General features: G+C 45.8%; 1 protein-coding gene across 1 annotated transcript in view; it reads right to left on the bottom strand.

Annotated features, from left to right (window-relative positions):
- The window catches only part of RASGEF1C (RasGEF domain family member 1C), a 136894-nt gene continuing 109655 nt past the window's right edge, over window positions 1-27239 (bottom strand). The window contains 10 exon segments of the mRNA XM_006026839.3: window positions 1-3364; window positions 3833-3905; window positions 5883-6006; window positions 6661-6756; window positions 14710-14805; window positions 15940-16019; window positions 16112-16214; window positions 18459-18554; window positions 23503-23577; window positions 26185-26397. Of these exon segments, the coding sequence (XP_006026901.1) occupies window positions 3340-3364; window positions 3833-3905; window positions 5883-6006; window positions 6661-6756; window positions 14710-14805; window positions 15940-16019; window positions 16112-16214; window positions 18459-18554; window positions 23503-23577; window positions 26185-26397 (981 nt within the window). The 3' untranslated portion in view covers window positions 1-3339.

Genomic DNA, 27239 nt, shown 5'->3' with positions numbered 1-27239 from the left:
GCTGAAGCGCCCAATCTATACGGACACTGCAGAGCCGGGTCCAACTAATGTGCTGCTTCTTTTGGTAAAGTGTGCTTTTTAAATTTTTTTTAAGTCTGGAAGCAGCCTTAAGTCACAAATCACCATCAAGGAGGAACAAACCTTGAGACCCAAGTGCTATGCGTGCCTCATGAAAAACCAGTTGCCCTCAATGTTCACTCAAGTCAACAGGACCTGATGGTGCTCAGTGGGCACATCTACATGTGCGCTTTAATGCGCACTAACCTATTTTAATGCGCATTAAAGCATCGCAAAAAACTGCGCTTTTGCTAATGCACATTAAAATAAACTAATGAGCCATTTTCTAGTAACCTTACAATGGAGGTACTAAATTTAATGTGCATTAGCAAAAGTGCATTAATGACCATGTAGATGTGCCCACTGTCACCAAAAAAATGACTGCTTAAACATGTCTAGATCGAGGTATGTAGATATCTAGGAGTAGATAAGTACATAAGCACCAAATTGCTATTACTTTCATAGGAGACAGAACCCTGGGGGCTTCGTAAAATTTTACTAGGCACTTACTGCATCTTTAGGTACTTAAATACCTTGGGAAATCTGGCTCTTTAAGAACTAGCTTTTAGCACTCATGTTTGAAAATGTTGGGTCTATTGTTAAAATTGCTTAACTCACCACTGGGGTCTCGGGAGACTAAATTCAATGGATGCTGATAAAGTTCTTTGAATTCTTGAAAAGTGCCCCAAAAGTGCAAAATACTGATATTGAGAAAAGTGACAGGGTAGTTCATTTTCAGGGTAGCAGAATCCCAGCTGTCCCAAGCACCTTTGGATCATTAGAGCACGAATAAGAATGGACACTTTCAAAAGCACATCCAACTACGTTGGGGTTTGAGACAATTAAAGGAGACCATTTCCACAATGAAGTCATAAAAGGCTTGTTAAAGAGATACAAGCATTAAGGAAAATGACCACTCAGAGATTACACATAAGCCTGACAATTGTTATGGATATGTTTATGGTTATCGTCCTGGATTTGATTGGAATTTAATAGGCTTGTAACATGGTCACTTTGGAAACAGCTCCACCTGAATGGTTGTCATTTTTTAAATGTTATTTGTAAAATGATTCTCTCTGCGTAGTCTAAGCACAGGTGCAAAAATTAACACTTTGACAGCCTCCAAAACCACCGGCTTCCCTGCTGAAATAATTCTGCATCCTCTTTGCAATTAGCCCCTCTAGACCAAAGCTTGAGTAAGCACACAAACTCTCTATCGAACATACAGATCAACAAACTCAGGCACTGCCAAACCAAGTAGAAACAGAAATCAAGGTTCCTCCACTGAGAATTCCTTGCTTCTCACTTGAGCGACAGACTCTGTTAGGAAAAGCAGCCCGCTTGATCTCGTATGTCACAACAGACCACAGTGAGCAAGGTGGTTTCTAAGGTATCCATGACCCAGCCTTTACTGACCAAATTCAGTCCCATGACTTGCATCTTAGAAGCCAGTGAGTTTCATGGGAAGAAATGCTATTATATATATGGCATGACTGACACCCTAAACCATAGCGTCTAGGGTGCATCTGAGTGGTCAAAGGGTGACCCAGTGAGAGTGCATTACAACGTACGTGGGCCTGAAAACCTTGGTGAGGCTTGCCCACGGCAGGACTGGTTTTGGTTTCCTGGCTAAATTCAGATATGGACACAGACAAGTTACTATGGAGTTGCTTTTTAATTTTTTTTTTTTAATTTAAGTAGTGGACTGTTCAGAAGTGCTGTGCAAAGGATCCTTCTCTCTTTACTAAGGGAAAGCTACCACTGAGTTCAGTAGAAAATTGAGTCTTTTGAGTATGGCCAGAAAAGACTAGAACAGCCAAAATGCCAACACCGAGCCTTACAATAACACCACCAGTTCCATATCACATGGCATTTTTATTTCCATCAGGCCTATGAAAAGAGCCCATCTGAGGCCTGGAGCAGTCTTTAAGCACACAAACAGCTCCACTGGTTTCAGTGGCTCTGCTCACATGAGCAAAGACTGGGAGGATCCTCCTGTTTGCTCTACTTCAGTTTCGCATCTGGTATACGTATAATAATTCATAATTTAATATTTATATTGAATGCTGCTCTGAAATCTGTGCAAACACAAACATGGCACGGTCCCCTCTTCTAACAGCACACAGTTGCCATGGAAGGAAGCTGGTGAGCATGGTTCAATATAAAGAACGCAAAAATACTTGCATGGGTTGATGGACAAATGGCGTGTTGCTCATTCTTTACCCCAGAGCATTTGTGCAAAGAGCAAAAGCCCTTCGCCTCCTCTTCAATGCGCCGTGGAGCCCCCAGATATAGAGTGATTCCTCTCTTTCCTTAATGTTGGGTTGCACTGGAACAAAACGACTACACAAAGCTAGATCATCTGCAGCGTGACACGTTCCCTCACACCATCTCCTTCTGTCACTTGACAGTGAGGTACGGCCTCGGAAAGACTCATCCCTCAGCATCCACAGAACGAAGGGGTACACTTCATGTTTTAAAGACAGGTAAGCGAAGCAGCCGCTTGCTTCTTCAGCACAGCTTTACATGTAGTCAGGAGATCTACATGCCTGGTCATCTTCATTTCACAACCCAGAAAAATCTGCCAAGATTCAAAGCAAGAAAAGCAGGGAAAGACGAACTAACCAGATGTTCACGATTCAAACTGAATTCGTGAAATAAGAATCCACGGGGTTTGAGTGACCTTTCCCTGCTTATGCGGTTTACAAGAGTTTTTAGCCACCACGAGCTTATGGTGGTTGCAGTCAGTGCATTGTTCAACAAGGCTGGAGACTGCCGATGACCGATAAAGTTCCTCTTTCTTTTATTTCAGCAATTAGCCAGATTGCTGCTGGGCTTGAAATAATTTAAACCTGCAGTCCTCAGGAAGAGCTGCTGTCAGAAGCACCTGCTTCTGAAACATGCGCCTGTGCCTTTAGTTTTCCAGGGGAGACCTTTCTTTTTGCAGCACCGCAGCTCTCCTCGCTCTCGTTTTGCTTTGTTTTCCTTGAGAGACAAAGTTACAGCAATACTGACACGGCATCAGCCCCAGAGAGTCTGCCCCGCATTTGGAAGAGGCAGGAAAGCGTAATTGTGCGTCCGGTATGTCAGTCCTGTTGATTTTGGGGGATGAATCCAGTTCACCCCACTTTAGGCAGTCAAAGGAAAAACAAAACAACAAAAAAAATCAACAAATAGGGGGGGGAAAAATCATTTAAATCCCAAACAGGCATCTTTGGAATCCGTAGTGCAAAATAGTTTGCTGATTTGTTTTCTTGACCCACTGCAATACTCTCGTAGTCTTCAAGTCTTCCCTAAAATAGTTGACCTGCAAATTTGAAACACCATAGTGAGGAAGATGAAACAAAAAACAGAGAAGTGAAATCACTGCTTTTCTTTAGGATGGATTCAGAATGATTTCTAGGGCCTGATTTCTGTTTACCCTGAAGTTCACTTGTAGTAGGTGTGTAGTTTTAGAGGGGCCTTAAAATGCCTGTAAAACCCCCTTTTACATTGCTCTGATGGCACTTTATTTCCAGAACAGTGTAAAAGAGACTGGGCTTAATGTTTGCAACTTTAAATTTATTTTTATATTTTTATAATATTTGTATCAGTCCAATTCTGGTTTTGCAGACTACAGGGTTAGGCTGAAAAGAACTCCAGCCCGGTCACCAAGTCACATGTTAGATGCCAGTATTATTAAAAAGGCTTCAAACTTCAGGCCCCGTTAAGCTAAATTTTGGCCATCAATCCAGTGCCGATACTGTGACTAAAGCTTCAAAAAATCAACTTCTACCTTAAAGATTTCCACCTCTCCTTTTCAATTTGATTTTCTGGGCTTTCACTTTCATAGGAAGCCAGATACAAACCTAGAAAAGATAAAGATCGATTAGTCAAATAGCATCAGCAGCCCCTTATCTGTTTGCTGTCTTACACTACAGCTGAATCCTATGCATTTTGGTTTCACCTGTTATCTTCTTTGTTATCACTGTCAACCACAGGAGACAAAAGATTGTGTTTTGTTTAAAAAAAACCCAACAAATGCAGTCAGGTGCCCTATTTTCAATGAAAGCCACTAGGGCACGGGAGCTTGGCACCAATTTATCCCTTTGAAAATCTGCTGCTGTGATAATGTCAATGGAACAATACAGTGGCCCAGAATCAAGATTTCAACAGGAGCCTGTCAGACTGCAGCATTAAGGAGTTAAACTTGGCTTGGGATTTTCAGCAGAAACGCTCTGGCTTGCTGGGTCCTCTGATGGACTCCCAGTCTTAAAGATACAGAAAAGGAAACAAATATAGTTAAAGCATTGGCTGTGAAAAGTATTAAGTAGGTTTTTATTTTAACATACAAACAGGCCCTCTTCTGCAAGAGCTTGCACTACAGTATGCACTTTATGGTACAAAACGAAGGGAACACATCTGAGATTCCTCTCCATGTGAACTCCTGTTTCACCTGCTTCGCAGACTTTATAACTAGGTCGCGATTTCTATTTGTGGATATATTCTCATTACACTGCTTAGTTATGCTTTAGTCTAGAGCTCCACAGTCACCTTTGCACTTTAGTCTGTGAAATAATTCAAGAATATTTTAATATTCAATACATTTATTCACTATGACTCTGGGTGGTGACAGGCGGAGTGTATTGGTGTTACTTGATAGACCACTGCTGTATCCCTCTCTAATTCACTCATCTCTCTCTCAATCAGTCACGGTGAGCCTCTGCTCTGCACCTTACCTTCGGCAGCGGGGAAGGCCAGCCGCACTCCTGCTTTCTACCGAAGGCATCTAATGATGCCAGCATGAATGTGACCCAGTGCATGGGACAGATGATCTGCAAGCAACTAAAGAGGCGGACGTCACCCTGCTTCACCCTACTGCCTGAAACACCACTCCAGAAATATCCTTGACCTCGGGTCCTCAGTACTCAACACCCTGAGAGCAAGACAAATGCCTGCATCTTGTCTCCTGTTTCTACACATTGCTTTAATTACTTTAATTATTCCTTTTCAGCGGTCACTCCTGATTTTCCTTGCTCTGCCCTGATTTCTGGGGTAGCCTCTGAAATAACTGCCTGCTCTGATTAGCTTGGATGGGTGTGGAAAACGGTCCATAGTATCAAAAGAACAAAAATCAAAAAACGAACTCCAGATTAGCTTGTAGGGATGTAGCTTTAGTTCGTTATATCTGACATGATGTAACAGGACGTGACTGAAGGAGACCTATATGAAGTGACGCAGTCTGACGTGGGATTCAAGCTGCAAGGGGGAGGGGAGAAGGAGAGATGGGGAGTAATGTCACAACAGGAGTCCAGCTGACTACATCTCTACAAGATTTTTCTTTTAAAAAAAGAAAGATGCTTAAAGGAATGCGTTTCCTCACTGGTGTGGAGGGATACAGACTGAACTCCCACAGCCTGAGAGCTCCCTTTTGGAGAGATGACACTGCTAGTTTGTAGGGAAGAGATGCCCTGATTACTTCTGTCCTGGAACAAGGATGACTGACATTCACAGCAATCCATGAGATGGCTGCCTGGTCTCTTTTCCTGGTTTGAGGGAAAGGACCATCGTAGTGACTGACTACAGAGTGCCTGATGGCAGGGGAACAGAAAGGAGAAAAATGATTGCACAATGACTTAACGAGCCAGAAGATCATCTTTACCAAATGGTTTTTGGACAGGATGGAGATAAGCAAAAGTGGAGAGAAAGGGAGATGAACCAGAAGTGGTTGAAGGGAGAAAATACCCTCAGCATAGGTAGGTCATAGGTTTCAGTTGGTGGTGATGAACAGACCCATTCAAAGGTACGCATTTTGGTTGATCAGAGATGATGGAGGGTTTTCTTACCATCCTCAGTAAAAATGGGAGCTGTGTGCAAGTAGTGGATGATGTTATGGTCTTGCTCAAAGGGACACTCCACTTGCTTCCATGTCATAAACTCTCCCACTTGCTTGGCTAATTCCAAAAACTTCTGCAAAAATTAAAAAAAAAAAATCAATGTAGTTGCATGCACATCATGTTACTGAAACGATCAGGTTTAAACAGAAGCTGCAGGTTCTTATATAAACTACAGGCTGGTAACTTGTAAAGGAGCCTCCTGTAGTTCAGAAAGGCTTAAAAGAAAAAAAGCCAAAATATTTGTGAACAAGTATCAGAAATTCAGACTGCCTTACTTATCTGTGGATATATGGTAAATACATTTCTCCTCCTTCTCTTGGAAAAGTTTCATCTTCTTCTTCAAGCTGTTTGTATATATAACCATTCCTAGTGCTGACCCAGCATATACACCAGCTAACCAACAGGATGAACAAGAAAGCATTGCCACTCAGAATTGGAATGTCTCTCTCTTTGGGTTTTTTGATCTCCGAGCAGAAAATCAAAAATTTCAATATTGGAATAAAATTTAATATTTTTTTAAAATGTCCAACATATTGGAATAATTTCAATATAAATGATTTCTTTATAAAAAGGCACTCTGGGATTGCCTTGACCTTGCAGCAGGGTTACATAAGGTCACCCCTTTTTGTACTAGCCAGGCTTTGTTGGAGTTCACTGAAATGAAAGGGCACAGGGTCTCAGATACTGCTATCAGAATGGAAGAGAGAAAGACTTTTGCAGATCTTACTTCAAAGTTGACATGTCCGTTCGGAAGGCGATTAGCACATCCTTCATTCAAAAAGTAAATGTCTTTGATCAACAGGCTGAAAAAAGGGATGACAATCTGTGAAGAGAATGATATAACTATTATCTTTGCGGTTCCTATTATATATATATGAAAGAAGAACTCAGTCAGGAGAGAGAGGGAGGAAAAACAATTCACTTCCCAATGTCAAAGCAGTACAGTGACAACTTAGCAAAGGGGGTTGCATTATCTGGCGCATGGCCACACCACTCGGAACAGTAATTAAAACTGCCCTTTAACTGCAGGTTATTATCTCATAATAGTTCAGTGATCGTTTCCCTGAGCAAGCAAAGGGTGGGCTGAACCCACCCCAGTCCCTTCATCTGTCCTCAAAGCTTTCTTCTGTCAACAGACATGTTTTATGTACAGATAGATTTAGGTAACAGCAACAGTGAGATAGCCAGGACATCCTACCATGAAGATAGGAAGTCCTTGCTTCAGACATGGTTATAGATGACACAAGCAAACATGGAATAATTAAAAAACTTCCCGTTGAGGGCTTGTTTGTGCATGGAGTTGTTCAAGAAGAGCTATCCCTAAAATGTGTGTGGAGATTCTCATTGTGGAATAAAAGTGCCTTATTCCCGTAGGCTTAAGCCACACTGCTTCATATTGAAACTAAAGGCTCAACAAACAAAAAAATATTGCTAGTAGTCGCAGAGACCTCTGGAGCACTGAAAACAAACACTGGGTCTTGTCCAGGGCAACATGGAAGGCGCAGTCAGAGATACAATGCCTCTCCTCGAACACCGAGGAACAGGTCTATTCTGCATAGTACAGGCCTAATCCAGCCTTATAGTAAAGCAAAGGAATTCAATAATTACATAAGGGGTGACTTTGGGGTTAGACATTCTGAAATTGAGACTAGGAAAAAAGTCCTTCTGTGAAGCATGCCTGGAGGATGATGGATCTCAACAGGTCTATCTTCTCATGACCCAAAGCCCCAGCCCAACTTCTGAGAGTAACAAAGAAGACCAACCAGTGATCAGATTTGCTGTGCAGGGGCACCATGCTAGAGAAGGACCATGCAGAGAGTTTGGGGCACTGAAGTAGTGCTTGTCTTTTAAACGTCTCTTTGTAGCCATCACTTCCGCACTTTGCATGGATGGGACTGGGTTTACGCACTGAGAATGGATATGAGAGCACAGTCATACGGGTAAAATAATCTAAGTGTTTCTACTGGCCAATTTGTAAACGAACTGAACCGTAACTTCTTAAGTGTGTACCAAAATATAAGAGCCCTGAGGACATGTAAGGCAATGGGAACCGATGACAATAAAGCAATCATTTAGTTAAGTAGTTCATGTCCTACAGTTATTCAGTCTCTTGCTGAAATGGTATCTGAAGTGAAACTAGGGTAAAATGTCAGCTGCAGTTTTCCAGTCTACGGCCTTTACAATACAATGAGAAGGAATTGGAGGAAATCACAAATGCTAAAGAGACAAAGGAGGCAGGAGCCCCCCAAAACCATAATGCTGCTTTTGTCCTAAGAATGGAAACCACTTTCTGGTCCAACTGAAGTTCAACAGCAAATGAGTGGCTGAACACATGTATTCCTCTAAGCCATGTCTACATGGTAAAATTACTGGGCTCCAGAGCAGCATCCTCAGGAGGGCTGTGCTGTACTGGGTGTGCTGCTGCTAAACTGGAAGCAGTGCAACCACATTGCTGCTGTTCGGTCCAGAGTAATCAGTCCAGCTGAGTGGCAATGCTAAATAACCCACCTCCTTGCTAATTAGCTTGCTGCAGCAGTAGTGATGTGATAACATGGCTTCTGGTTTGGGAAGCAGCCTACCTGCAGCCTGGCAAGTCTACTGTCTAGACATGGCCTCAGCTTCCTTCTTTAATGGTCATTAGTGGGCAACCATCAATCCTTTGGCATCATGGTGTATGCGTGAGGTCACCATGACCTTAAGCAAACATACCCAGGCGGAGTGGAGGCTGCCCAGACCTACCATCCCCACTTTAGACCATTGAGACAGGATCCAAAGGCTAGACTGAGTCCTGACGTTTGGTGCTTCTAATGGCTATAGTTGTACGCAGATCTGGAATCAAACCTGGGTCTCCCATGTGGCAGAGATGGACTGTACCATTGAATCACGACAGTGGGCGAATGGTCATCGAGGATTTACTTCACCTGTGTCATGCTCAGAAAAGGCCAGATTGACATTCCAGAAGATGCAGGTACTATACTAAGTCGCAGGAGGGCTGAAGGTACGAAGCAGGGCAGTGCAAACTTGCTGGGTGTGATTCAGCAAGGTACTGAGTGTCTCCTATCAAGCAGGAGTGACTTCCAGGCAAATGTGAATTCGCTTTCAGGATCTGTCCCCCATTTGAAACCTGTCTGAAGGGGATTAGCCTTGGCCTGGCTTCTGAGTCTACTGAAAAGGATGCAATTTAGGGCCTGCTGTGATGAAGGGACAGTAATTAGGAACTGGAGTGAGTCACTGAGGTCAGCACCAGGAAATGACTGAGAATCCAGGTTGTCTTTGTGTGGGATATTTGTTGGGAATTTTTGTCTTTGAGCAATTTCCTAGCATGAGAATTTCCCACACTGTTTTACTTTCAGAATTTCTTCAGTAAAAGCAAATAAAAAGCATGTGGATTTTAAAGGCAGGCTTTTATCCAGCCTCTTCACCAGCCAAAAATTTGGGCTACAGCCAGGAATTCGCATTTCATTTTCGTTTGATTCTCCCCCAAACCATCCAATCCACCCACACAGAAACCGACAGCTGCCTCTCGCAGAAAGAACTAAGTTAATGAAATCAGACAAGTGTTTCCCTATAGTGTCAAACGGCAGGACGTACACAGCATCACACTATGCATCCCGACACTTCAAAGCCACTCAGACAAACGTCATTTGTACCAAGCGGTGTTTCCCTGTGGAATGACTGAATTTTGGAGGTGACACGGAAGAGGGGATGAGTTCATTCCTAACAGAAATCCCCCTTTGCATGGAATACAATCCCTTTATCGCCACAAGATCGGTTTCCCTCTGCTGGAGTAGGTTTATTCCTACGAACTGTGGAATTAGCCATAGTCTAACTTGTGGCTTTAAGGCCTGCCTTACCAAACACATTGTTAAGGCCCGCTTGTTCTTGAGCAAATAAGAACTATTGCAAATAAATCAACTGCACGCAGAGAGGACAGCTGAATCAGAGCTACCAGACGCCAAGCTTAATTCACCATCTCGGGTGCAGAGGGAACGAAGGCAGTAGAGTGCCAGTGTGCCTTCCCCGCATGGCACGCACAGCAGAGCCAGGCAAAACACTGGCAGCTAGCCCTCCCTAGAAGCAAGGTGGGGGGATGCTATTGTGTCCCAGGGTGCTCCTTGCCATGGAGGAGTCCTGCTCAGCCGGGTTGCAGGCATGGGGAAGGTCTACACTTGAGCAGGAGAGTGCCTCAGAGCACTGCTGATTGATCCAGTTACTCCCACCCCAAGGATACCTCCCACTTCACTTCGGTTAAACCACCCTGCAAGCAAATTAAGGAGCAAACTCAGCAGCTGAGACACCAACCCCAAGGCAATAAGGAGGAAGAACTTCCCAGGAAGCAGCCAGTTCAGTATCAGCTCCTCTGAGCATAAGGCCCAATGTCCTCTACAGCCTGGCTACACTGCATAATCCGCTTCTCCTTCCACTGCTTTCTAGGGTGCCGCAGAGACACGCAGCTCCCTTAGCTGGAAGCCGTGTGACACGTACGCAGGTTTGGCATGAAGTGTATTGGCAAATGATTAAGGGCAAGAAGGCACGTGAATGAGCGAAGAGCAAGAAGCTCATAGATGGAGGAACCCTTAGCTTCTGCAATGATCTGCAGGAACAAGAACAAAAAAACCTCCTAGTATAATGCCCCAGAATAAACCGAATAGCACCTGCCAAGGCTGGAGAGAACAGGGGCCCTCCCAGCCCTGCCACAAGTCTCCTTTTAGATGGGGTGTGCTGTGCCTCAGCTCCACGGCTGTACAGTCCCGACTCTCAAGGGGAAATCCACTAACAGCTCGAGCAGCTCAGATGCTACAGTGATGGGGCTATGCTAGACAGCCAAAGATCTTCCCTACAGCCGGGTAACATCCCACAGAGCCAGGTCTCGCTGGAGCCCATTGACAGTGAAGAAAAATGACAGGAGGTGAAAAACAAGCCACTGGTCCCAATCAATAGCTTTCCCTTCCACAGCGATTCTTTGTACCTTTGGTGCCCACCACGCCAAGAGCACAGTGACCTGGGAAAACAGAGAGCATGGAACAAATCCTGCTTTGTCCTGCAGCCTGGTGTCAATGCATTGCGAGGGCATAGCTGCCGCACTCCTACAATAGCTGGGCTCTGTTCCCATCCACCGTCAACTTGAGAGATGGGTAGGGGAGTCTGGCGAACACCCTTGAGCAGTCCTCTTCAGGCAGTGCAATATGCACTGGCAGGATGTCATCTCCTGGCCCCTTTGCTCAGCTGTTTCCGCTATGCCCTCTCTCTCCATGAGGCAGGGGCCTAAGCATGGGATGCTGCCAAAAATGTTCAAAGATGAAGGTAGGGAAAAAATAGGCATGCACATCCACAGCTCTTGCTGCCCCAGGTCAAGCTCTTAATCCTCGCTCCAACACACTGAGGATCTGCAAGGCAAAGCAGGCTTTCAATGAAAGTTTTCAAGTTATGAATCCCTGATGCTCGGCTCTGAAAATCTATGCTTTATTTTGTTCAACCTTTCGTTCCGCTTTTGACATTCAGGAAAGAACAAAGAATCTGGAACCAACTTCCCAGGGAAGTGGTGCTTGCTCCTACCCTGGGGGTCTTCAAAAGGAGGCTGGATAATCACCTTGCCAGGGTCGTTTGACCCCAGCATTCTTTCTTGCCCATAGCAGGGGGTTGGACTTGATGATCTGCTCAGGTCCCTTCAGACCCTATCAACTATGAAACTATGAATTTAATTTTTTTTTTTAGGGAGTAAGAATTTCCCCAGCAACTTCTGATTGCCGGGTTCGTTTGACCCCAGCCCTCTTTCCTGCCCATGGCAGGGGGTCGGACTTGATGATCTGCCCTTCCGACCCTACCAACTATGAAACACGAAACCCCAAACTCAACAGATCAAGCAAGTTGCTCTTGGATTTCTGAGGATTTTATTATTTGTTAAACTGGTCCCAGCATCCACTTTTCAGAATACATCACTGCATAATAGTCACTACTGTACAGGCAGAGCAAAGGCGTGAGTAATCACAGAGATGTGAGACCATGCACGTGAAGAAGGCAAATGAGGTTCAGTGGTTGAAGTATGATGCAATGATACTAAAGCGGAGAGGCGAGGACTTGATGACAGCGTTATGTTTCTATATGACAGGATCATCTCGGCCAACCCTGTCTGAAGCAGGCAGAGCAGCCAGCACTCCTCTCCCCTACATTAGCTCCTCTTCTTCCACCACACCAACACAAGCTCCTCATCTTTACCTTTAAAACCCTTCCTTTTTTCAGCTTTCCCTGTCTATCAAACCTCTCGTCTTCCAGGGCTTGATCCCTCCCATTTCCCACATCAGTGGATGCCTCCCTCTTGTCCACTTCTCCCGCAGGCACCTCAGCCCCTGTTCCCAAGCCACTCTCCATGTGTTGGCAAACCTGCCTGCCAGAACCTGTAAATGCAGTACCTTTCCGCTTAAATCCTTCCCAGCAGCCTGCCTCTGCCCTGATGACACCGCTTAGGCAGGTGATGACCGGAGATGACTGCTTGTGTGCCAAACCCTCTTTCTTGTATTGTGGCCTCACTCCCCAGCTGCAACCCCACCTGGCTTGTTTCAGCCTCCCGCTGCATCCCACCTGACCCCTCGCTCCCCAGGGCCAGGTCCTGCTTCTTGGCTCCTTCTCTGCACTACCTGCCTCCTGCCACTGCCATAAAGAGGTGCTGGAGCACACCCCCACCCGGCCCCTCTCTGACCCTGATGCCCAAGAGTTGCCAGCTGTCAGACGGGCTGTAGTTGCCAGCACCAAAGACCACATGCATCTGTCTACACTTCCTGGGGTCTTCCTGCAGCAGCAGAAGGTGGATGGAATAAAGGGGTTCTGCTTTATGATTTCCTGTGTAGGAAGCCCCCAGTCCCAGCACAGGAGGATGGAAGAGACACGTGGGATTAATTACCCAATTTATCCCTCACTGATGCACGGTCCCACACAGTCCAAGTCTTGCAGCTCTAATCTGCGCCAGGTTTGGACAAGCCGCTTGTTCAGGTGTGGCGAAGAACCAGGTGCTGAACGTGGCTGTGAGCAGAGTCCAGCTCAGCTGGCATTTAACTGACCCATCCTTTGCTCAGTGGAGCTCAGAGAAGAACAATGTGGTTATTGAAGCTATTCCGGTTGAGTGCTCTGGCATGTCTCACTCTTGGTGCCAGGGCAAAGCAGAATTTCTAGATACAAATTATAGAATAGATGTAGGAAACATCACCCCCTGCCCTCTTTTGTTTGGTAAATTTGGAAGGAAAAAAATATAAATATGGTTCAGTTTGGAAATCAGTATTTTTCTGTGGCCACAAGAGGTAAGTCTGCTAAGTAAGATTGGAAAAAGAAGGTCACATTTTCCATGAGCAGCAGTCACTTCTATGGACTTTCACCTGTTGCAGCCAGTCTCCTGAATTCAGGGATGGTCCTAACTCAGTGGCAAGAAAATTAAACAAATGATCAGGGAGTTGGCTTATAATAAGGTACAAAATCTTTAAATCCTGAAGTTTGAAGGATGTGCTATGCATCTATTCCCAGCAATGATTAGCCACTAAACCTTATGCATAAATACTTGTTAAGCTAATACAGAAGAAACAGAATAACACGGGCTTCTCCTCGTGTAAAATAGATGCCTGTCAATATACTAACCTCCTTGTCCTTGGTTTTAAACAGTGAAGCAGTTATAGTTACAGATGTGACAGAGATGGGCAATTTCCACAGGAAACGAGATCAGGTAAAACAGCCGCAGGTGTGAGTCTGAGCAGTCGTCACAAAAACAACAGATAGCAGAAGCACTGCACAATGACAGGCTCTAGCTGAATGATGTGAGAGTTTGTTAAAGGAATTTCTTTGCTCCTCACTAACATCCAATTCATCACCTCCTTCCACAGCAGGGGATTTGCAAAACCACTCCACGTATTCCTCTTGCAGCAGAGGCAGCCTGGGGACCAGGTTCTGACCCCAGCTCCTTACAAAACCCACTTGACTACTAAGGCCAGGGGAGTTGCATCAGCTTTACTCTTGGTCAAGATTAGATTCTGGCTTAGTTTTCCTAATGAACTAAAATTCAGCACCTCATTGTGTTTGGGGATGCAACATCTACTTTATCTTGGCTTTGCTGTGCCCAGGGAACCGTGCCTCCTTGTCACTGCCGTTGCCCAGTGCTGCCAAATTTCATCACCACAGGGACACCGCAACACTGATTTCAGTGGCACCTTCTCCCTGCAAAAGTGATGACTCTTAGGAGGCCAAACCCTCAAGGTGGCCCTGCCTGTGTCCTCAGACATTTCCTGGGCTGTCACAGCTGCAACAACACTGCAACTCCGTAGTTCAGGTCAGTAATTACACCTTCAGGCATCGCCTTCACGAAGAAGATGATTGGCATAGTCAGAGCAGGATAGCCATTCCACTTCCGACACGCCAGTGCCAGCATGGAAAACTCCGCATGGAAATTTTGTTCCAGAATAAAAGAGACTTTATTCCAGAATAATTACTCTGCTTCAAAGCCAGTCTGTTTCCCCACGCAGAGGAGCCCCACATGGATTTTCAAGGGTGCATGCAACAATAAAGTCCCTCCTTTCTGGGCAGGAGTTCACGAAACAATGCATGGAGTGGTTCAGATTCACTTAAGCGTCATTTTTCAATTCTAGTGGTGCATTGACTTTGTGCTGGTGCTGCAATGGGCCAAGGCAGTTCACCCAAAGTGGCACACATCTTGGCTACGCCAGCGTTTTAACTCTCAGCTTTAAATTTTCCTCATCCACATAGAAATACATGAATCCATGCAACACGGTGGACCTACCTTCTCCCTGTTGCTGTGTGCAGTGAGGGATCGATGGGCAGCCCCTCGCAATGCGGTTCTGTAGTTATAGAAATTCCCGGTAGGGTCCATCTGATGCTAGACGCAAAACAAGACAATTTCTATGTACTGAATCAGAAAACACTCGGATTCTTTTTTTACCTTGTCAGGGCATAAAACTAATTTTAAACACTGAAGATGTCAATATGGTAGGAATCTGGGAATGCCCAACTCATCCTCATTTTCTTTTCAAAGAGTTTGGTTTGAAGCTTATTTATCAATGTGTTAAGACATAATAGTGAGGTTCACAGGTATTACTGCAATACAAGAGGACTCATTCACACTCCTCAGATCCCATCAGTCTTCTCAATATAAAACCCGAGTGAGACTCTTGGATGACAATCTTGAGGTCCTTGTCAGAAGCCTGGCCTATATCCTCAGAACACAAATAATGACAGCCAGCATCCTCAGTGTTGGCTACTGATCTCTTTGTATAGATCTAGGTGGTTTGTATTTTCAGTGTTTATATGAAATCTTATTACAAATTCACTTGAAGAAATAGAATAATGTTGCATACTGGGAAAATATCACAGCATTGCTGCCAATATGCTGTAGATATCAAGCCAAATTCTTGCTAAAAAAAAGGCACTGTAATCACTGTTTATACAAGACCAAATTCTGGCTGGCATCAGGATGGATCACCTGCAAGAACGTATAGTTGTGTCCTAATATAATTGCATAACAGCCCCTTACGTCAGCTAAGTGTTCCAGGGTGTCTTTCTTACTCCTCTTTGATGTGGAGGAGTTTCCTGGGGAGCAGTACCCCGTGCACCATGGCAATGATTGTGCACCACTGAAATCAGTGGGAGGTGTTACCATTGACCTGTTTAGAAAAGCATCAGGCTTCATCAGTCCCCTGTAAGGGATTTAATGCAAAACATGCCCGTGTTTTGGCAAACTCCATCCAAGCCATACAACGCTGTCGTCTGATGAGTGCCCTGCGCAGGAATGACTTGGGCCTCTCTTTTCCTGCAATAGCACAGTTGGGGTGTTTCAATTCCTCAGGGCCAAGACAGGCTTTTTGTACAAGTGCATCATCAGCCAGAACTTCACTCCTGGTCTATAAAGAGTTTCTGCTTCATAAATCATGCAAGAACATGTTTGCTGTGAACATTCAACAACCACCAAGTCCAAAAACCAAACAGGAATAGTGAAACTTCTTGTTTTTTTTACCTCAAGAATGAAAAATTTGGCAGTTTTCACTTTTGACCAGGTCTTCTTTAGCCTTGAAACTGGGCTCATGTTCATCCCAGCTACAAGGAAGGAAGGAGAGAGTTAAGAGTCAGGTGCTCTTTTCACATCCACTGTATGAAGCCAAAATAGCCACGTTGAAGTATTTACTTACAGATGATTGCCATGAGGGAATTGAAGTTCCCGATGTTAAAGCACTCTCGGGCGACGTCAATGAAGAACTCTATGACTTGTGCTCGCTGCTTCTTTTTTGCAGGCTGAAAACCACAGAAACAAAACAGGGTAAGGGAAGTATACTCAAAATACTACTTGTGCCCTGCTTGGGGAAAGTTGAAATTTCCAGCTCAATCAGCAGATTCTAGAAAGCCCCAACCACTTCCTAATCCTGTTGAGACTAATGGACATTTCTGCCTTCCAGTCTCCAGCATCAAAGCTTTCTCTGCAGATGGTGACAAAAGCTGCTGCATGTTAAGGCACACACAACCACTGAGCCAGGACTGAGATAGAAAGCCAGACTCCAGAAGATTATTGACTACAGGGAGAGTCTTTCCAAATGGCTCTAAAGCCATCAAATATATACAAAAATCCTCAATGCCATGGGTGAACCCTTGACCACACTGAAGTCAATAAAAATGTTACCACAGACTTTACTGAGGCCAGGGTTTCATCCCTTACATGACAACATCACTTTTGCTCTATGAATGGCTTTTTTCAAAAGACATTTAAAAAACCCCTTCCCTGCTTACAAAGGGAAATGTATTGCCAAAAGAAATCTCCAAAGTAACCGCTCAGGGCAGAGAATTTCTTCTTTAATGCACAGCTGCAGTACAGCACCAATCAAAGGGATGGAAACTTCCCTAAAATATATACTTGCTTATGCTTACTCCTTCCTTCACTCTCCTCTATCCAAGTTTTATGCCACAGCCATCGTGCCCTGAGCACCTGCGTCTGCCTCCACATAGGAGAGCATCCCAGCACGAGCCAGTCGACCACATTCTCATCTGGTGTGGCCTTTCTTTTGCTGCTTTTAGTAGCGTGCTCCCCTGAATCATTTGGGTGGCAGCTGCAGTTTATAGCTGCATGAACTCAGACCCCCATGTTCTTTTCAGATGGGTCACCAAACCACCACCAGATGGCTATAATACGGAGTCATTAGCAAACCTGAGCAAACTTGAGCAGTCATTAGCAAACTTCAGTCTAGGAACTTAGAGATTCCATATCCACTTACTGTTCCTAGTCTTCGTATTACATTTTTAAAATGGGTAAAACATTTGTTACATTTACAGAATCCAAACATAACTAGAGAGATGTATAGACATGAGCAACATGTCTAAGAGCCCTGTGATGGGTGCCAACAGGGACATAATGACAACAGCGAGCCTTGGAGCTCAGGGTCACTTTCATACTGCTCCTGGTCAGTTGGGATGAGCTTGATCTAAGATACATCATAGAGGGGGAAGAAGAAAGGTCTTCTCAGATGTCCCCATGGGATCTTCAAAGACAGTGAACGTGATGGAAGGAGATGCAACAGGAATGGCCAAAGACCTGGAAGACCAACCCAGTGAAGACAGGATCACACAAGCTGAGATTACAGGGAAGGGCGCCTGGTCCACAGATCTAAGGGCAGAAGGGGGTCTCGGAGGGTGTGAATAGAGCCGATCTGAAACCAGGCTAGGAGGAAACAGGAGTTTCAGTCAAGTGGAGTGCAGGAGGGGATCCGGGACACAAGGCAGAACATTCAACGAGGTGTGAAGTGAAAGGGAGAAGGGAGACAGGTCAGTATTCAGCCTAGCTGGAAAGGTCAAAGACGTGGCGGGGGGCTTAAGAACAAAGGACACCAGGATGTGCTTGTATCGAGTGGGGAATGAGCCAAAAGAGAAGAGTCAAGGTAGAGGGGTGACAGCGGAGGGAATTCAAACAAGGTGAGTGGCATGGAGGAGGAAATAGGGCTGGAGTGGGGATGTGCAAAGTGGGAAGGGCTGGAGGCTGAGAGAGGTGGAGTGGGGAAGGGACAAGGCAGTTCGGGGCAGCCCTCTTTTCTCTTACCTCCCTGAGCCACCTGCTTTCATAGTTTTTAGGTTATGGCAAAGGAGAGACGGGAGCAGGCTCATCTGGAGTTGAGAAATGGATTCACAGCACTGGGAAGACCGATAGTACAAGAATCCCTCTGCTTCTCATTCTCCACTGTAATATTTTGGAGAGGAAAAATAACCCCCCAAACTGACTCATCCAATAAGATGATTTCCCCCAGCAGAGCCCATCGTTTCACAGCTCCCTGCTCTGCACAGTGTGCAGCAATAAAATGCGGCTTCCCCCCTAAAGCTCAGTTTGGTAATGTTTGTCATTTCCCACCGTGTACCTATGAGCATAATATCATTAAAACCTATGCGAAGATTTAGTTAGGTCATGAAAATTAAATCTCAAGGTTTGCTTATTAATGTGCTGTCTCACACTAGCACATCAAGCACGTGGTAAGAAACGGTCGTGCACGTTTCACTTACCATGCAAATTTCTGTTGCTACCAGATAGCAGAGTCTATTGAACCATTTCACGTAGGCCTCTAGGTTACTAGTCTTCTTCTGTTCACTGAAACAAGTCTGGGAGGAGAAAAAAAACCCAACAGAGAACGACATATCAGTGTATTTCACAGAGATGTCTGCTTTAAGATACGTGCTGCCGAAAGGCGATTATTTTTCATATACTTTTGTCACAAATCTCCCCTTCTCACACGCACAATGGACTGCGCATTACGGATGAAGTTAAAGATGTCAGTGGGTGAGTAGGTGGGTGGCAGATGTGTGGGGTCTGACTCTGTCTGTCAGTTTATACAAGTCAAAGCAGCAAATGAAGAACAGCCCCATTCTTCCTACAGCAAATGTTCTCCAATGCAATTTATGTTGCTCTTTGTTCCCTGGAATATTAACAGCCTGATTGACTACTGCAATATTCAAAGAGCAGCAATATGCATGGAAATACAAGACAAGCACAATATTCCCTAACACACAATCAGTGCATCTCTTTGACTCTATGACTTCCTATAGTTTAGCAGAAGCGATTGCCCATGGCATTTTCCTGGATGAAAGAATCACTAATGTGGTTAAGAAAAAGGATGGCAACTACAACAGAAGGCAGTTGCACTTGCTTCTTTTTGGACAAATATGTTGTTTCTTTCTTTCCTTTGGGATAATATTTTCTTGGCTGACCTGGTTCTGTCTCATAGGTTGCTCTGAAACAGGTCACTCAGATCCAAGGCAAACTTCAGTGACAAGATGTCTTACAATAAATGCATTCCCAGGGTTTGACAGTGCAGACTAATGGGTGTGGGGACAGATTGTCAGCTGGTATCAGTGATCATCACAGCTTCACTGACTTCAGTGGAGTTAGTCTACCTGAGCTGAGGAGGTGTCCTCAGGGTTTCCACAATTCAAACCTCCTTTAAAAGTTCCAACTTTGATGAATTTTGAGGACCTCCTATCTAGGGCTCCTGGCTATTTGCTTCCCTAATGTATTTACATATCTATTAGCAGCCACTAGAGGGAATCAGTGAATACTGAATTTTCATTTTATTAAGGGTGATAATTTCCCATCCCAATGAAACCTTAAGCAAATATCATTAAGAGAGTAAACAGGCAGAGCTTATCTACAGGAAAATAAATCATGATACCATGTAAGCTGAGCAACTATCTACGGCTCAAGAGGCGTAAGCCTAACTAGAGAAATGCTGATTTACAGCTGTGGATGGGTAAGGTTTCATAGAAGCAAAAAGTGCCTTGCTTTTAGCATTGCAAAGAATTTCTGCAGAATAAATCTCTTTGTTTTAAAAGAAGATTATAAACAGCAAATCAACAGAAGAAAAACAATTAAAAACCATCTTTTAAAAGAGCAGTCCCCAGTCAGTCAGTGGCAGAGGCCTGTAAAAACTCCATACACACGTTGTTTTTACTTCTGTGGTCACCGTCACAAGTCTCTGCAAAATTGGGCCTTTTGTCGAGAACCCTCTGAGCACACCCACCTCTGGGCTAGAAACAAATCACATCGGGCAGCTTCGCAACAAATCGCATATTTTAATTTTAAACCATTTTGCTGAACATTACTGCTAATCAAAGTGTTGTTGCTAATTAATTATAAGAAGTCAATGAGAACATATTTATGGTTTGGAGACAGGTGTGCCCCCTCGGCATTTAGAACTCAGTGCTGTTACCTTGGTGCACGGATGGGTCAACACCTATACTGGTGTAAACTGCACTATTGGTGCAGACGGCTGCATGCGGTCAGGGGTTCTTCCTAGGCTTCACCTTTAGCAAACAGCTATTCAGGACGGAAAAGGACAGATGGCACCTAAACTGGTGCAACTTACACCACTAGAATTGTACCTCTACTTCTGCCATGTTTTTTTAATATCCTGGGCCACTGCCAATTGCACGGGTGTAACCAGGTTGTGCATCCAGGCCATCAGTGAACAGGTACCAGAGAATGAAGCTGATTCGAAATGAGAAAGAACAGCCAAAGCCACGTTAAATCAATCGAGGGGCTCTCATTGGGTTGCATACCACTCCTCCTCTCACTCCACCAGGAGAAGAGGAAGTGGGGAGCTGGGCAATATGGTTCTCTGCTAGACCCCATGGACTACCGGAGCTGGTGTATCTTAGAGCAACCTTTAGGCTATTCCGGGTGCATCTACACAAGATGTTTAATGTGGAGCTGCCTAATTAGCTCTGCAGTAAACGTCTTAGTGTTGACACGTGCGGCCCTATTAGGCCACAATAAATTAATAAACTCTGCCGCAGGTTAGTACTTGTACATATAAGTACTATCCTGCTGTGGAGTTTTTTTTTAGTGAGCAGCAATGCATGTGTAGACGCTAACTTGGCCGGCTGGGGCACAGGGGTGCTTCAGGGCAGGGTGCACCTGCTGGCTAGCGCCGCATCGGAGCCCCCTCATGCCCCAGCCAGCCCCTCTGCATCACAGTGAGCAGAGTCGGAGCAGCCCCGGGCTGGCAGGCTGAGCCCCGGGACCCCCTGCCAGCTGGAGCTGCTCTGACCTGGCTCAACTTGCGGTCCCAAGCACATGTTCAAATGCAGCGCCCGGGAGCAATGAACTCCAGCACAAAACACACTGTATCAGTGTTTCAAGAACGTGTATAAACAATGACCGCTATGCTCCTGTCTTATCTAGAAACATCTCCTATTTGTTGTGACCTCTGGAGTCAACACCGTTGGGTTTTCCACCTCTGCCATTACTCTCACGCTCTCTCTAGTCTTTATTCGAGAATCTTTCCGGCCCTCTGTACCTGACATTGCTTTGGATTTGCTTCTCATTCTTAATTACTCTTTGTATCTTGCTGTTCTTCCACTGGCTTTCTGTTTCAATTTGGTGGCTCTAATGCAGGATAAAGGTAGGCTGCTGATATCAGTTTGTATTTTGGTCACAGAATCTCCCTGTTCTTTGGCAATCCCATAAAGCAGAGAGAGCAGAATGGCCAGCCCCTGCGGTGGAACCTGCTGACCTTAGACTTGCGCTGGGATTTTCAGTGGTGCTTAAAGAAAGTTAGGTGTCCAGATGCCGTCCACACATCTACACCCTCAAATGAAGCTTGCACCTCGCTCCTCTAGCTTTGCAAATCCCACTCTCCTACACTCTACCTATGGACAAACTCTGCTTGAAGTCAAACCCCCAAAGCATCCATGGAGTCAACAGGAGTAGCGCCTGCAGAACGACTGAAGGTTTTAGTCCGTAACAGCAACGGATTTTGAGACTCTGAGAACCATATCTGAAATGATGTGAGGCCAAATTCAGCCCTGCACTGGGCATGGGACTTTCTTCCCATCCTTCTGAAGCTATGCTGGTACTTCCACTTGGTAAGGGGCTGGCTCAGCTCGACTTCTCAGCTGGGCTCGGCAAAACAAACAGCCCTGCTGTGGGGGGCAGAAAATGCTAAAACAAGCAGCCGCCCTACAAAGGAAAAAAGAGTTGGTCTGTAGCTACGCCTAATGTTTAGGGCCTGAGCCAGGAAATGCTGAGCACCTCGACTCCCACTGTGATCAATGGAGGTTGAGGGACTTGACAGAAAGGCAATGTGCTGTCATGAATTATGAGCAGAAACTGCCCCGCAGAAGATTAATATCAGACCTAAAGTCCATCCCACCAGCCCACCATGTGGTGGCACAACTCCCAGAAAGGCAGGAAAATTAGAAAAGTTAGCAAGAAGAGGAAAGGCCCTCCCTTTGCTCCCCACCTTGCCCCAAGGGTCTGGAATAAAGTATGACTAGCTCCAGGTTTGCCTTTGTTATCCAACCTCATTTAGATAACAGAAGTTATTTTCCCAACAAGCAAAAGCTTTTCCCATTAAAACAGTCTCTAAGCTACCTGTAAGCCCAAGGCAGCACCTTCCTCAGTATATATACATATTTTTGCAGGGCTCTTTTACTTGCAGCACGTGGCGCTCTCAGAGAGCTCCAACAACCCTTCAACATCAAAACTCTTTTACAAAGGATGCTATTAGTGTTCATGGTCTTTGAAGCCATGGCTTTGTCCCAATCAAACCAAATGAAAGCCAGGGGAATTTTGCAGTGAAAGCAGAAGGGGGCCACGCTCCCCCATTTTTATTTGTCTATATTGTCTCTGCATCAGAAGCTATTACAATGCACAGTCTCTGGCCAACAGATTTTCTCTTGCTCTTTCCAGTGTCAAAGACGGTAATGCTTATGAATTCAGCAAGAGGGACACATCCTCAGGGCAGGATTTGCCCTCATCTCTGTTAGGGGGGAATATATAAAAAGAATTCAAAATGTGTTGTGACTTCACTCCTGTTATTAATGACCTCATTGAGGCTTTGCACCAAAGCTGACGGGAGCCAGCAGGAAGACTCCCATCGACTGGATGGGCTTTGGCCCTGGCTCTAAGGTCCTGATCCTGTTTAGGAAATTAAAGGTGTTATGTAATGGGAAGCTACAGATGATTAACACACCGATTTGTAACAAACCCATTCTGGGTCTGGGCACGCATTAGGCCACATCACATACAAAACCTTCATGCCTTCGACACTGGAAACAGATGGCTCTGTACATCCATAAACCCACTGCCCTGATAAGAGGAAACATTACTAGGGGTAACACTAGGTGGGTCTTCCTCCTCCTCCACATGGCTTTCCATGGCTCAAACTGAAAGCTAAAATGATGGTGACCTATAGAAGTAGGCACTAGCTATTCCAGGACTCAAGACAGTGAAATAGGATCAGGCTTAGACACCTAAGAGAACTGGATTTGTCCCCTTGGGGTTGCATAAAGGTAGTCTACACAAATCCCTTAGTGGGTTCAATGGGTGGCCAGTCTCAGGTTTGAACATTTTCAGCGAGCCAGAAATCCAAGGCAATGCCCTGCCAGTGAGAAAGCTCAACCATCAGCTTATCTTCACTGCATGAAAATGTCAGCGCAACCAGCACTCTTGCAATGGCTCTTGTACCACACTCACTGTTAGCTTTGTGCATCTCACCGCAAACATCCATCTAGAAGAAAGCAACTGCAGGAAACATTTGCCACATCCTACCTTGGTCCCATCCAGAGGATCTTTATGCACAAACGCCTGCACAAATTCTTCAGGCCCAATGCGACTCAGCCTTTCCTTTGGAGGGCAAAGAGAGTGAGAATGAAAATGCGCACCTAGACTCCTTATTATCAGCTTTGTCACATTTTAGAGTTGCTAGTCAAGTTTTTTGCTGTCAGCTTAACCAGGGATTAATGAAGTGCTATGCAGGTAGCTTTTCACTCCAACAGAAATCCTCTCAAAGAGAAGGCATCCTGCTCCAGTCGAGAAGGCGCTAGGCTGGGGGTCGGGAGGCTTTTCTGGGCTTTCACTGATCTACTGTGTGACCCTGGCCAAGCCACTTTCTATCTCTCAGTGTACCGTCCACACGTGTCCCTGACCATGCAGTTGGTAGTGTGCAGATATTTAGCTTTTGCTTGCTACCACTGTGCAGTAGCGGCGGCATCACATGAGACGTAGCGTCTTGTGTAGGCACGCCCACTATCTCCATTCCCCGTGTTGTGAACAGGGATAACAGGGTTTGGGATCTACCAATGAGCAGTGACACGCGAAGGCCCAACAGTAGCACTGTCCCAGCCCTGCCCGGACCGAAAGGGAGTAGTGGTCAGCTGGGCCCCAGGGCTGCTCGCTGCCTGTGCACAGGGGATGTCTGGTGTTGAAGGTGCAAGTGCTTAGATATCACAAAGTAATGGGCCCAGCTCCTCACTGTCTAAGGTACTAGGATGCCAATTGCTGGTCCCCGAGCACACCTACAACGTGTCGATCGCCACTGGCTACGGGGACAGCTACCATATTTTTCCACATCACAAGCAAAGCCCAAGAGGAGTTGCATGTTAAAAAGAAACTAGTGTTTGTGATCCTACCGCCGCAGGATCTCAGCTCCGTTCCCTGAACAATCAGCTGCCCTGACAAGAGATCAGAGGCTGCGAGCTGTAACCTTTGGGGAAAGGTTTGCTTGACACAAGCGGTATGTATTTGGCTGACCTGCACAGTGTTTCTCAAATGAATTTTCACGGTACATGACTCGTCCTCATGCCTTACACACCTAACAGAGCTTCCCCTTGTACACTGGAGGGAGCTGCTTCCTACTGCACCCAAAACTGCCTCCCTGGGATTTGATGTCTATCAAAGGATCTCAAGTGCTAGAAGTGAGGCATGATAGTTTACAACAGTTTGCATCAGCATCACAATTAAGTTGTGCTGGATACTACCAAGACAAGCACATCTATTACTGAACAGAGCCTGAGGGGCCATGTTTTGAACTCAGACACTCGTGTAACTCCCGCTGACTTGCTCACGTACCCCAGGGCACAATTTGGTTCAAAAGACAGAAGCAGGAGAGAACATTAGTTATGTCTTTCTCTAAACAAGAGCAATGACTTCTTGTTGCTAGAGGGGGAAATATGAATATGCCGGTGTGGCCTACCAGATAGTACCCCAAACTGGAAATCTGGGGAGCCACCTTCTGTTCTCAGCTCAGCCTTCGTAGTGACCATGGGCAAGTCACGCTGCAGGTCTGTGCCTTAGTTTTCACATCTATAAAATGGGGATAATCCTGAGACTGCAGGATCAAGCACATGGAGATCTGCTGATAAGCTGCAGTACACAGCAGCCGGGTACTACTATGTGTTATGGGTGGCATTTTCAAGCAGGTATTAAGTTGGGCCCTGAATCCTAACGGCGTTTCAATACGAAACTGGTGTCTAATTCCTTCTGGTGCAGTGGAACAATGCCGGTGGCGAAGTGGAGTGAAAGCCCCAGGTTGCTCCAATGCATTGCAATTTGCAGACTGCAATCCAGTTAGAAGGGGCCTTATCTTAGCGTGAAGCTCTCCCATGGGGCGGGCGGTGGAAAACAAACAAGCCCCTGCCACATAACGCTTCTCTAGTCTGTAATGCTGTTCACTTCACGCTGTCGAAAGCTTGAAGTCCTAGTCGCGTGCTCAGAGAGGCTAAGTGAGCGTGCCTCCACCATGGGCTTCCAGCGTGAAGACAGAGGGAGCAGGGTAGAGCAGCGGTGTATGCAGGTCACCACGTCTTTGCGGTCAAGGACATGTGGTGCCCACGTGCATAAGGGTCACCGCCCCATGCTGGTGAAGACCCTGCCACCACAGCCACGAGAGAGTGAGAGTTAAACATTGGCTGGGGAGCTGACTGCATTAACAGGTGGGGAAACAACCAAGACTTGTGTACAAGCGTGGCCAAAGCCTCACATTTCAGGTCTTTGAAACCACAGACAGAAAAGGATCAAGGCACGGAAATGCCTCCTGCATCAGCCTTGGATGAGAACAACGAGAAAGCTTCAGTATCAAACACAACCAAGAGCAGAAGTCAGCAATTCCCTATCACCTCCTGTTCGTGGGGCTCTCAGCTTTCTCCAGGTCTGAATGAACTAAACCTCGTGACCCACCATCAAGCAAGGAAGGACCCTCACTTCACAGACAAACCAGCCGGGGCAGGCGAAGATGCTAAGGGACCTGTCCTGCCAGATCACGACATCGTGGCACCTACCCTGATTCTCAGTCATTTGCTTTGATCCACTGAACCATGCCTCCTCCTGCAAAGCTCAGAGTCTCCCAAATATGCAGCAGCAGAGTGTGCATTTTAGCGGTGTTCGATTGTGGCAGGTGCCAAACCGTTCAAATATTACCTCTGAATGCAGAAGCTGGACGGCAGCTCTACTTACCAATTCCACATGTGTCAGCTGTTGAGCCAGCGTGTAGGGGTCACTGCAGACGCTCAGGATTTCTCTCTGAATTGAGGGGGGTTTACTTTTAAAAGCAACCAGCTTGTCAGAGACAGCCGCGCTGATCTTGACGATGCCGTCCTGCCCAGGGCTAAGGGTTGCAAGCTTCTGATCCAGGGTTTGCAAAAGCTGATTCATCTTTTTCCAGTAGGCCTGGAGAAAAACAGAGCCGAGCAGAAGATGAACCTACGCAACCCTCCAGCACTCCACAACGGAGTCTTTTCGACTGCACTTTTCTAGTCCAAAACATCCCCAAGCCACCGACAGGTTACCTACCACCTTGTTCTCGACACGCTCATTTTGGAATGACTGGCTGACATAATTACAGGTCCACCCTCGGCTCTGCACCGCAGACACCGGCTCCAAGCTGCGCCAGCCCAACCCACGGACCAGCACCAACATAGCTCTGCCAGGGCCAGACTGAAGAGATTAGGAAGGAGATACAGCTCCTCCAGCAAGTTGCTCGACATTTATACTAATGTGCCTTGGAGCTGGTTCTGGTCCCGACTCTTTAATTTTGATTGACTGGCTGTACATATTAGTGATGTTTGTAATAATGAGCTTGGTCCCTAGTACTTGCGCTTCCCTCCATCTGTCTGCCTCGCACCCTGCTGTAGCATACCGGGGCTTTCAAGCACCAGGCCCTGCCAGGGGTAAGAGCACTGTGGGGCTGCGAGCATTTAATGTACAAGATGCTGATTTCTGTGAAGTGGAGTTTATCGAGTATCCCACTCACTGAGGCATGCGCAGGAGGCACCATCATTACCGGGCAGCCTTGGCTGACTTTGGAATTGGATTCCACATTGTAACGGGAGCGACAAGTCCCAAAGAACAGGCTGAAGCGCTCTTGTCACCTTTCACAACAGGCAGATGCTAATGTCATAAAACCGACAACTGGGAGACAGGGAAAAGGCCTCGGTAAGCAGAGATTTCTATTTAATAAAACCTACCCACAATGCAGGGCAACATTTTAGGGCCCTGTGAATTAATGCTTG

The sequence above is a fragment of the Alligator sinensis genome, unplaced genomic scaffold (genome assembly GCF_000455745.1).
Source record: "Alligator sinensis unplaced genomic scaffold, ASM45574v1 scaffold741_1, whole genome shotgun sequence".
NCBI lineage: Eukaryota > Metazoa > Chordata > Crocodylia > Alligatoridae > Alligator > Alligator sinensis.
Note: the sequence above shows the minus strand (reverse complement) of the source record. Positions and strands in the feature narration are given on the sequence as shown.